General features: G+C 41.2%; 1 protein-coding gene across 3 annotated transcripts in view; it reads right to left on the reverse strand.

Moving 5' to 3' along the window:
• Positions 1–746: 746 nt before the first annotated feature.
• Positions 747–12,570, reverse strand: part of adgrd1 (adhesion G protein-coupled receptor D1) — a 34,477-nt gene continuing 22,653 nt past the window's right edge. For 2 of the 3 annotated variants that reach the window (XM_058070939.1, XM_058070941.1), the window contains 12 exons: positions 10,471–10,544; positions 9,373–9,496; positions 6,256–6,359; positions 5,701–5,812; positions 5,458–5,611; positions 4,120–4,186; positions 3,880–3,946; positions 3,682–3,773; positions 2,346–2,472; positions 2,231–2,272; positions 2,062–2,154; positions 747–1,985 (listed from right to left, as the gene is read on the reverse strand). In XM_058070939.1, the coding sequence (XP_057926922.1) occupies positions 1,890–1,985; positions 2,062–2,154; positions 2,231–2,272; positions 2,346–2,472; positions 3,682–3,773; positions 3,880–3,946; positions 4,120–4,186; positions 5,458–5,611; positions 5,701–5,812; positions 6,256–6,359; positions 9,373–9,496; positions 10,471–10,544 (1,152 nt within the window). In that variant the 3' untranslated portion in view covers positions 747–1,889. The remainder of the gene's footprint in view (positions 1,986–2,061; positions 2,155–2,230; positions 2,273–2,345; positions 2,473–3,681; positions 3,774–3,879; positions 3,947–4,119; positions 4,187–5,457; positions 5,612–5,700; positions 5,813–6,255; positions 6,360–9,372; positions 9,497–10,470; positions 10,545–12,570) is intronic. The other variant, XM_058070940.1, reaches the window with a different exon arrangement.

A 12,570-nucleotide genomic window follows, 5' to 3' on the forward strand; every position in this document is an offset into this window, starting at 1 on the left:
TTTTTGTTGGCCCTCTATAATAATTAACTATATTATTAGATAATGAACACATTTGCTTTGTCACAACTCAAAGCTAAGATGTACATGTTTGGTTCCTGATCATGTTTTTCCATTAAGCATTGGGATTCCGCATTGTTCAGTTGACCTTGAACACACCATAATTGTGTGTCATGTGGCTCTGTGACCATGATTTCATCTGCTCCTCAGTCACTTTACATCATTCATTCCTATGCATGATATACTTTAAATGTGTTTAATAAATATGAGGCATATTTGGAGCTAAGGCCGCACAGTGACCAAGTGGTTGGCATGTAGGCCACACAGTCAGGAAATCGGGAAGACTTGCGTTTGAATCTGTGTGGAGTTTGCATGTTCTCCCCGTGCATGCGTGGGATTCTCCGGGTACTCCGATTTCCTCCTTGAGTCCAAAAACATGCTAGGTTAATTGGCGAATCCAAACTGGTATGAATATGTATAAATGTGAGTGTTAATGGTTGTTTGTCTATATGTGCCCTGCAATGTTGTGTCACGAGGGAACAATGGCAATTGAAGAGAGAAGAGTCACACAACATTCACTTTTATAGGCAATAGTAGCAAGGTTAGGGGAGCAAGCCATGTGTCAAAAATATATATTTTTAGGGGTGTTTGAATTATGTGTGGATTTTCTCCATTGCTGGTGGTGCAGCGGGGATCTACTGTATTGAGCTACTGTATTGAACTACTCTGGGAATGGTTTTTGCATCTTTAATACACAAAATGGTTCAGTTTTTCGATCTGCAAACCCCAGAGGAAAAAGGTGTCTCAGGTAAACTTGATTACAAAATAGGTAATTGTCTCATAGACAGTTTATTAAACATGATTGGAAGCACAAACCATAGTACCATAAGAGCTAATGTGAACCAATACATGTGTTGAAATACTGCAATATTTAACTTAAAAACATGAAATGTGAGTGCACAGAGCCTTACAGTAAATCCTGTTTTTCTGAATCCTGTTTGTACAGTGTTAGATCAATGACACACAGATGTCATCACACTTCATTCTCACAGTCATCAACAAAAAGACATCTTAATTACGTTCTTCTGTTTGTTGATAGAACATATTCACTTCAATGTACAAAAGGTAAGAAATGTAGCTTAAGAAATACACCATAAAACTTCACAGAACTGTGTTCAAAACACACAATTATTTGCTATCCTTAAGAGAACATACCAACACTGCATCTCGCCAAGGGATGAGGTTTGTGAAAACAAAAGAATGCACACAACACGCACAAACAGAATCACTGTTAAACATAGCAGAAGACATCAAACACATCGAATCCAAAAATAAATACATCACATCAGAATAACATTGCCCAATTTACTACTTCATTAGGGTGTCTTATTTTGCAGTTTACTGCACTGGACACCTGGAAAAACGGTGAATCAACTGTACATGAAAATTTTGATTAATGGAGATGTTGAGTCTGCAGTGAGTGCAGGAGAGCAGGCAAAACGAGCATACATTGGTGGATGCTGATGCACACATTGTTGAAACGTACACCAAAGGAATGATGTCATTTCCAAGCTAATACGCTTATTAGCAGTGAAGAAACTTCAAATTAAATAAACCAAATGCTGTGAACAAACGCTACAGACCAATCTAGACACTTATCAGCATCTTAGTCTGACATGGAATGATGCCATTACACTTTCTGTGACCTCAGAACTCTCTACCCGAACTTGGGAATCTCAACCTGCTATATATATAAGGCACAGTTGGAGTCTGTTTGTCTTTAAAGATGGAGCCATGTGTCACCTCATTTGACATCCCTTTATTCCAGAATTACCATGATAAAAAGTGTGGAAATTATCTGGCTAATGTCTGGCCAAATTCTACACGTGCGTCTACACTGCTGAGAGGTCAATACGATTGGCGGAGTTGGTGCTTTTGTCCCACGTGTTCATCTTAGTGGGGGATACACCCTCCTTGTTTCCATTCATCTACAACATAGGAGAGCGGGAGAGTATTTAGCTCAGGCAGTTAACAGTTGCACAGCTCAGCAATACAAGAGCTCACAATGTCAGAGTTGAAGGGCTTCACGTTGATGTTTCGCATGGAGCTGCTGGTGAGGGTCCACACTTTTGTCTTGTGTTTGAAAGCAGCTCTGACCTACAGAGAGTTGAAACAAGGCTTAAACAAAAGAAAACACATAAACGACACACATTCTACATGCTGAGATGCTTACCTCTGAGTTAAGAAGGCAATGGAAAAGGAAGACAAAAAAACCCTAAAGGAAAAAGAACATCAACTTTAGGAGTGTTTTCACCAGCAAGACTTTCGGAAAATCGGGATGATCCTACCTGCAAGGAGTTAAAAACGGCAAAGATGTAAAGGAACGGCAGGGAGTGTGTGTTGACGGCTAAAACGCCAAAGATCCAGGAAATGCCAAGTATGGGGAGGAGGACTGCCACGGCCTTTGCAGTGAGCCTTAAGAGACGAACCACAGTATTTATTGCAACAAAAAAAGGCAACTGTTTGCTAAACCACGCCAAAACAACATAAGCAAACTCAACTACTCTCACACCAACACACACACGGTCATGACTCATGTCACGCTTGCGGCTTCACAGAGCGTAGGAAATCACAAAACTCTTAACTTAACTTAACTGCCTGGTCGTTACAGTACCCTTGAGCATATCTAAGAATCTGCTCTTATGAAAGTGACAGTAATAAGTTCTCCGCTTCATTAAATTGGACCTACTGTGCTCATTTTTCAGGCCTTTGTATTGAGTTGTGGACTCCTATAGAGCAGCTTCACGCAACCTGCACAGAAAGCTTTCTAGATCTTCCAGAATCTGCACCTATTCCAGCTGTATTTCCTTGGCCTGTTGGTTTGTTTTAATTTGTTCCACGCAAAGCCCGCCTCCGGGCACACCCACTCCGCCGTGGTTGGTCACATGGTGAAATCTTCACAGTGCCGCAGAGTGGGGGAGAGCAGGCCTACAGCTTGTATTCGGGAACGCCCATATAAGGAAGCCCGGCTCACTGTGACATCACAGGGAGCCAGTGTGAAAAAACTATCTGAAACCGAGTGTTCAGACCATCCCAAACTTTTTTCTTTTTAACACATTCATTCATTCATTCATTTTCTACTGCTTTTCCTCACGAGGGTCGCGGGGGGTTGCTGGAGCCTATCCCAGCTGTCTTCGGGCGAGAGGCGGGGTACACCCTTGACTGGTCGCCAGCCAATCACAGGGCACATATAGACAAACAACCGTTCACACTCACATTCATACCTATGGACAATTTGGAGTCACCAATTAACCTAGCATGTTTTTGGAATGTGGGAGGAAACCGGAGTACCCGGAGAAAACCCACGCATGCACAGGGAGAACATGCAAACTCCACACAGAGAGGGTGGACTTGAACCCTGATCTCCTAGCTGTGAGGTCTGCGCGCTAACCACTCGACCGCCGTGCCGCCCGTTTTTAACACATTTATAGCATAATAGGTCCCCTCAAAATTATTTTATTGAGTCTTCTTACTGCTGTCCTTCATGTGTTCTGTATAAGTGTGAGTGACTCAAATGTTCATCTAGGTGCCAACACATCGTAGAAATGGAACTCGTTTGCAACCCGAGGACCACCAACCTGACTCTCGGTCTGAGTCAGGGTCTGATGGAGAAAACAGACTCACTTGACTGCATTTGCATCCCCATGAACTTTGTAATTCTCTCCACTGATGCGAGATATTATTCTGGTCACGGATATCAAAATGCCAATGTTTACCTAGTAATGAGAAAAGAAAGTACAGAAAAGCACATCTGGATGTAGCTGAAAATGAAATCATGTTGAGTTGATGACAAATGTAAATAAATGAATGTAATTTTCTGACCACAATGACACACAGTGCTGGTGCCACAAATGCCCAGATGGCTCCATTCTTCAGGGACAGCCAGCAGCTGACAACACAGACATGATATGTTAATTATTATTCCAGTGGAAAACAATTGACTGCGTCAACTGTAATTTCATAGGTGATGATGCAATGCCTCCAAGCTCCAATGGTGTAAATTTGATGAATAACACATTCAAGGTCATTCATTTTTCAGTCCAACAAGCAGATTACACTTACTTGTCAACTGCACCATAACTGTCCAAAGCTGATGTCATGGACACCACACAGATCACCAGGGGAGAGCCTAATTGAATACAAATAAAAAATATGCATTCAACTGTTGCAAAATGATGCGTGGCATTGAAAATGTATCAAATTATATAATGTTTTAACAGGAAAGTAATTAAAAGAAAGTTCAGAAAACCAATACTGCTGGAGCCTATCCCAGCTGTCTTTGGGCGAGAGGCGGGGTACACCCTGGACTGGTCGCCAGCCAATCACAGGGCACATATAGACAAACAACCAATCACACTCACATTCATACCTATGGACAATTTGGAGTCGCCAATTAACCTAGCATGTTTTTGGAATGTGGGAGGAAACCGGAGTACCCGGAGAAAACCCACACATGCACGGGGAGAACATGCAAACTCCACACAGAGATGGCCGAGGGTGGAATTGAACCCTCGTCTCCTAGCTGTGAGGTCTGCGCGCTAACCACTAGACCGCCGTGCCGCCCCTATATTTATTAATGCATCCTAATTTTCCAGCTGTATTTTACTACTATTTTTATCCCCCGGAAAAAAAGCTGTATTAATTTGAAACTGCTTTTTAACTGCAAAATGAGAAGGCCAGAAACCATTTCCACGTTTTTAATGCTGGTGAGCTTTACCAGAAAACACAATGACACAATAAGCGCAAAACCGATGCAATCTGATCATGAATAACCTGTCACTGTGACACTGTTCCATGTTATGTCATCTGTGATATTGCCCAACACAGTACTGTATGGTACGCTACTCATTTGTCAAGGTCAAAGGTTCCTTGTACAGTACACCGCATTCAAACCATCAGCACAAAGAGTGAGATAAACAGAATGGAGCTACACTCAAATCCACTTACTGAATTTGCACTGTGGGGATACAGTATACATGCAACCGGTATGCCAATCACAAACCAGTATAATTTAAATTTGGCCACATTAAACAATTCACTCTAGGGTTGCCTAAAGGAAGTAATAAAAAAAGGATAATTTTTCCACTAATGGGTTCAGCATGTGAAGGCAGGGCTTTGCATTCTTGAAGCCAGGGATGGTATAGTCTTTTTTTAGAATCTGGTTTGCAATTGTTACTCTGGAATGTGATTCAAAGCAGATGGTTATTGCTTTTTTTTATACAAACAATATATAATCACACCAATGATATCTAAAACAGTGAAATCACAAGGACAATGGGTCATAGGTGCGTTAGAGTGTAGGCCCCAGGAATTATCAAGGAATACTGTAATACTTTAATAATCTACTGTACCGTATGGGCTAGTGGTAATGATTAAGCATCAACCGATGGGCACACTTACCCCAACCAATGCCATAGTAGTAGACATGTTTACTGCCCTCTGAACCAAACACCTTGACAACCATGCTGTAGAGGTGGAGGCCCTCCACAAGCATCCAAGCGAATGCGCTCAGAAAGAAGAAGTGAAGCAGAACAGCCATAATCTTACAAGGCAGCTGGCACAAGGAATAGAAATATAATCAGTCAAAAAGTGAATCTCCATCATTAATGTTGCTGTCAGTTGCTACAGTTAGTTAGACCTCACCGTGCCCGGGTCAAAGCTGGCACTGATGAGCAGCAAGATCTCAGCCACCAAGATGGCAAAAGAGAGGTTGGCATGGATGTGGTAACGCTGGTTTCGGATGGTACTAACAGACCTGAAGAAACGCATGGAAAGTACATAAAGCACACCATAAAATGTGTTTATGAGTGCTCTTCTTGTTAGGTTGCTTGCAAAATTGACCTTCATTGTGCAAAACATTGTACACATTCACTTGATTGTGCATGTATCTCTTTATCTCGCAAGGAAAGACACTTGTTAACTTAAAGCAGAGTTTAAATGAACTCTGTATACTTCACAAACAACAATAGAACTGTGTAATTATTCATAAGCAAAACAATAATAAAAATAAACCAAAAACCTGTATGTTCACAACTGTAAACAACTGACTTTATTACCAGGTAGTTAACTCATGTGACTCAAACCAACTGATTACAAGCAGGGTGTTTTGCATAACACAATTTAAGAGATATTTTGGGGGAAAAAGTGTATAGAATGTTGATAAATTGGTTATTAACAGCAGTGGTAATTGATACTTACGACAGAACTGCAAAGGTAACAAGAGTGATGGCCAAACAGAAGATGGAAATGGAGCAGCCGACATAGCCAATGGTTGACAGTGCCACCCGGTGGCCAGTGGTGAGCTATGAACAGAGACAAACCACAAAAGCATCAGTGCCTATATTGCAAAGACACAATACTGTATGTTTGTAAAAGTTTGAGTGATTAAATGTTTTATTGAGTAACATTTTTTATGTATTCCTAAAGACAATATATCTGTGTAGTTCTCAGCCTTCAATTATATTGACGACTCTTCACCTTTAATCCAAAATGGTTCTTCAGTTCTAAATTTTAATAGTGGAGTATCCCTATTTATGCCTCAGGTGGTCGTGTGCCCTAGAGGTGGTCATAGTAGAGTTGTGGCTCTTACTCGGTGTGGCTGTTGAATGACCCTCCTGCATAAGAACCGGTCATATGTCTGCCTGTGGTAAAACAGCTTGTTTGTGACCATGCTTACCTGTGGAATGAGACAATCTTTGGGGCAGATATGTTAGGGCATTGTAATAAGCAGGGAATAAGGGATGGTGCAAATTGCCCACTTTCAAATTTGACAAGATGGCTTCTTTATAGATGGTTTCTTTCCCTATCTATAATTTGGACATTGTTTCTTGAGAGCAATGTCCCTTCTTTTTGAGACGCAAATATCCTGCTGACTCTGGTCCCAAAGAAACTGCCCTCCTATATGTTGTGCCATGTACAGTAACAGTGAATGTAGAGGAGTCTAGATTGGACTGCAAAGTTTGACACTGACCGAGAAAAGGACTAGAAATAAGACAGGCACTCTCTAAACACAGGAGGAGTTTGCACCCTTACTTTGTGATTTGAATTCTGTTTTTCTGCTGCCATCTGCTGTCTTGTTCCAGTTCTGCAGAGACCTCTGTTCTCCAGCCCTCCTATCAAGCAAAGCTTTCGCTAATCTGTAATCAAACCCTTCCTAGGCCATGCTGACTTTTTTGTCAAAGCCAGATTTCTGCCTAACCTCGCCAGTGTAGTGCACACTTCGTTTTCCCCTGCCATTTAGCGGTCCTGTGACCGCAGTTCAGTCTCTGTGCTTCCTTCCCACAACTATCTTAACCTGCCGTTTCAGACACCTTCAGACATACCTTGCCCAATGTGAACTCCATTTCAAACTCCAAGCTGCCTCATTCCGCTCCGAGGAAAGTGGCTTTTGTCATATCCCACCTCTGGCTAACCTCGCCAGCATAGTGCACGGCCCGTTTTCTCCTGCCATTTTGCTAATAATGCTAGTGAACTTTTATTCCTTGCTGACCACCTATATTCAGTAATTTGGGAGCTATCTTTTGTTGTACTATGTTTTTCCTCCTTTGTGAGCACATTTTGTCATAATAAATTTTTTCACCATCTTGCCTTTGTTTCTGCTCTGGTGTCCACAACACGTGGCACCTGTGTCAGCCCTTGTAACAATTGTGTGCTTATAACAATGTTCAAAGAAGTCTAACCCAAATATTGTTTCATTTTAAGGGAAAGTGGCAACTAAGCTGTTTTTCCACCAGGCAGGTGAGATACTATTGTTATGCAGGACCGATGTTCACACGTGCACTGCAATAATGTATCTCACAAGTTAAAAAAGTACACAATAAGCCAGCCAATAAGACTGACATCATTGTACTTCTTCAGTCATACATTGGTGCATGTGCTCGTGCAAAGATGTTTATTTTGGAGTCAATGCTATTTTAAGAGCTTGGGTTTGATTCTCTATTAACTGTCTTCACATGTGCCTTGTCATTACGAGAGTAGAGCAGTCTTAGACAGCCTCAGAAAGGATATGTGGTACATTCCCTTGCAGCTGAGGCATGAGGCAGACCACTAATTACAGACTGGCTCAGGGAAAAGAATAGCATCAAATAGACTTGTGCATTTAAATACAGCACTGCACCACTGAGCGCTTCTCTATTTAAAAAATGCCTGCACGGTTGCTGACCACAGTCCAGTGGCACATTGTAACATTCCCTACATGCAGGTAATGTAAAGAAAGCAAGCTGATTGGGAGTTTCTGAATGACAAAACAGGATTAGGATGGTTTACCATATATTTCAGAAGGAAAGTTTGTGTATTCGTCCTCTTGAGGGACTGTGGTCTTTGAGGGCTGTACCACTGACCCTTGTAGTGACCCAAAGAACCACATTCAATCATCGTTTACTCTGTATAAAACCAGCAGTCAAACCATTACAGTGATCACTGGTCATTGGTCTACTTATTATAGACCTTCTCTGAACAGTGGGGCAACATTTTGAGTTTTTGGATTACGGCTAAACTACAATTAGCTCAGCAGAAGCACAAACACTTTTGAAGACATGGACAAAGTAGAGGAAAAAGATGTGCATACGTTTACTCTGAAAATATATTTTTTTGAGTACTCTGTAGAGCAAGTAAAGACCTGCAAAGTCTGCATGGATGACTGTATCAATATGCTTCAACACTCCTGCCAGCAACACTGTCTGCTGGTGATTTGCAACTAATACAGTGCTTACTTTGTCTATTGTTTCGTACTCTGGCGGCCTGTCATCTAGTGTCAGTCAAACAGGACACCTACATGTCCCGTCTCACTCTGAGGCATTTTGCATATCAGATAGCAAAACACTTCGAACAAGGAATACATTTGGTTCCAGTTAGACTGAACCCAAACTGATTTTTTGGCTATTGATGCACTCGCAACGTTTACATATTATTGCCTAATTAGGTTAAAATTGCTAATGTGCAACAGATTTGTATTAGTGTCAGCTCTCTCAGTTGAGTCATGTTTCTAGCAGGCACAATCGTGTAGGTCTAGTCTTCTTCCAAGGCATCGCTCTGCATCCAGAAACATATCTTCACTATAGTTTGCTTTGGTCTCCATCATAGTATCCAGATTTCAAATAACATATATTTTTGTACTTGTAAAAGGGATGGTGTATTATAAGGATTGAATGCTAGATCTGTCGCACCTATGATAATATAAAGTGCACACTGTCCATCAACTAAAAAAATAAAAATAAAAGAAGCATTCCTGTTTAAATGTTTCTACTGTAATTTCTTATTGACTAATAATAAACGCAACCTATTATGGTAAATCAATGTGTGAAAATAATAACATACCTTTAAAGGAACCACTTGCATTAGGATGGCAAAGTTAGTGAGGTGGTTGCACAAACACACAGAGTAGGTCATGTTTCCACCTGAGCGCACACAACCTTGATTGGACCATACGCCCTCCTTGGAACTGAAAAGTAGGATAGTTGATTGTTATTTTCAAAGGAAAAGTTTTTTTTTTTTTTTGGCTTTGAGCTTTTTTTTCCAGTCAGGGGTCGCCACAGTAAGTCAAATGCATATTTGATTCCTGACGCAACCCTTGGGACGGGCACTAGGCCTCTCAAATGGCTGGGTGTTCCCTGGCCAAGCATCAAAACAGCATTGTGTACCATTATGCCACTAGAGAAAAAAATGCATAAAACTAAACTAATGTAAAAGTGTGTTTTTTAACTGCTCATATTAAGGCTGTCGAAAACATTGTGCCCTTCTTTCCTGTTGCTCTCTCATTTAAATAACGTAAAAAAATCCAAAAAAATTTTCCGGAAACTTCCCTTATTTCCAAATGCAAATTTTCACAGGTATGCTCGTCACACATTTTACAAATAAAATTAACCAAAAAATAAACCCAGGAAAAATGGAAACAATAGAGCAAAAAGGCACAATGTAAACAGAAAAACGGAACCAGATTGGAGACGGAACCATCTGTACTCAACAGTTGTATGAGGACATTGGGGAGCCAGATGAGGAAGAATATTAATCCTCCTAAAATCGACTCTTTAGTGAAACAAGTTGCACTCTCTAAAGCATGCTGTGGTTTTCACATTCACTGTGGCGCAGTCATGTCCAAGTGGTTAAAAACTGTGGCATGTGATCATTAGTTTGATGGTTTGATTCTTCCCGTCTGTATTCCCCAAACTGGAAAACTGCCCACTGCGTCAGTATGTCTTTGCTTGCAAGCAAGGAGGAAAAAATGTGTAATGCATGTAAAATGCATGACACTTACTTCGTCTTAGACTCCAGTTAATCTAGCTTTATACGCCTATACAATATACCTATACCATTCTTTACCAGAATACCATAAGACTTATAAAGAATCAACAAGTTACTATGTGATTTTAATCAATCAACCCAATCACGAGGGATGTTGCACAGCCACCAACCCACCTATAGTCCAGGAATGCGCAGTAGATGAAGACTTTATTGCTCTGATTCATCACTTGCTCCTGCTGTTCATCACTCTGAAAAAGAGGACATAAATTTAACAAATATCACTCCTTCTGCTCTACTCCTTCTAATCATTAGGCTCACAGGTTAGATGTCGCCTCTCCTACAATTAACCTAACATGCATGTTTGTGGGATGAGAGAGGACCTGTAGGAGACCCACATAAACACCAGAAGACTGTTCACAGAGATTCTATGACCAGCAGATGCTTAGACTTCAATTTCCACTAGTGGGATACCAAGGCATTGCCAAACTGTAAGACCTGTCCTTCAAGCCTGTCCTAGGTCTACTTTTGACTACTACCAGGGTTGGCACCAGGAATTCTGGGCTCCATGAAAAAAAAACGACATTGTCCTGTCCCAGGCCCTTGAAAAAGGCAATTGAGGATCCCTGCTTTAAACCTGGGGTCCTATTTACGTAGATCACAAGCTTTTATCAGGTACGGCTGCACGGTGGTCGAGTGGTTAGCGCACAGACCTCACAGCGAGGAGACCAGGGTTCAATTTCACCCTCGGTCATCTCTGTGTGGAGTTTACATTTTCTCTGGGTACTCCGGTTTCCTCCCACATTCCAAAAACATGCTAGGTTAATTGGTGACTTCAAATTGTCCATAGATATGAATGTGAGTGTGAATGGTTGTTTGTCTATATGTGCCCTGTGATTGGCTGGCGACCAGTCCAGGGTGTACCCCAGAGTCAGCTGGGATAGGCTCCAGCACCCACGCGACCCTCGTGAGGAAAAGCGGTAGAAAATGAATGAATGCAACAGGTATTAAAACAATTTTGACTGTACATACTATTTTCCATATTTATAGTGGGAGTTGGATCTTTGGGACTTTGTCAGGACTTAGTCAGTTTAAAAGTAACACTTAGGCTGAAAAAAGAGGGGGCAGCCCTACTGTCGACCTTAATGGCACTTTGAAAATCTGTACATAAAGACACATAACGTTTGTCCAATGATGTAATTATTACCGGAACAAGGTTTTGTTCCTTGGATGAAAACATTCCTTTGTTGAAGGTGCACTTATGCACCGAAAGATTGCTCATTTCTTCTTATTCCCTCGGCCTTGATTCTCAGACTCAATACATTTATGAGTAGATGAGCTGTGTCTGCTCTATTTCCTTTTGGAAAAAATGCGAATAAGAGTGTAATAGACAGACTGTTTCCTGGCCGATGGGTTCAGTGATTCATATTACGATGAATAGCACAACACTTTGACTTCATTGTCTGTCGCTCTCATTCTGTCTGTTTCGCACTTACAAAAACGTTGGTCATTGATCATGACACTCCTGATGACTGCATGGAGGGATATTCATGCGGCCTATGAAACCCACAAGAGCAACATAAATGCAGCCAGTCATCACAGCCAGCTTAGAGGAGCGCAAGCATATGTGCGCTCTTGCAGACTTTTTTCTACTCCCACTTCTTGCGTGGTATGTATAAAATTACACTAAAGGGACGCAGACTGTAATTGGCACTCTGAAAGCTTCACTTTATAGTGTCATATTTGCTTTCCATAATTGCAGTGCAATAAGGAAGACTAATTAAGCACTGAATATAAACCTTGCTTTGTGGGAATCGGTCCATAATGATCAAACCCTTGGCATGCACCGTACAAAATGGTGACATCATAAAAGAAACACTCAATGACTTAGAGAGGTGTCGAATCACCATGAGCTGCCTGAGCTGTTTCAGTGGGTCAGGTCTAACTTCCCTTAGACTCTTGTGGGGGAGTGTACTGGAATGTTGGCAGTTTGTTGGATTTTGGTTAGTAAGTAGGATTACACACAAATTACATGGTTTTCTATTAAAGGGGACCTATTGTGCTTTTTCCACTTTTGTGACCTATAAATGTAGTTAGAATGTTGTATTCTCGTGTTAAATGATGCCAAAGTTTCAGATAATGAGGTTTTTACATTTGGAAGTGAGCCCTGAAAGACGTTTGGGATGACTCTGAACTAGGAATGTTCCAATCAGGGATTTATATTACCGATATTCCGATAATCTATGAGTGAAATGGTCGATACCAATACCAATACTG

Source organism: Doryrhamphus excisus, chromosome 4 (assembly GCF_030265055.1).
Source record: "Doryrhamphus excisus isolate RoL2022-K1 chromosome 4, RoL_Dexc_1.0, whole genome shotgun sequence".
NCBI classification, from domain to species: Eukaryota; Metazoa; Chordata; class Actinopteri; order Syngnathiformes; family Syngnathidae; genus Doryrhamphus; species Doryrhamphus excisus.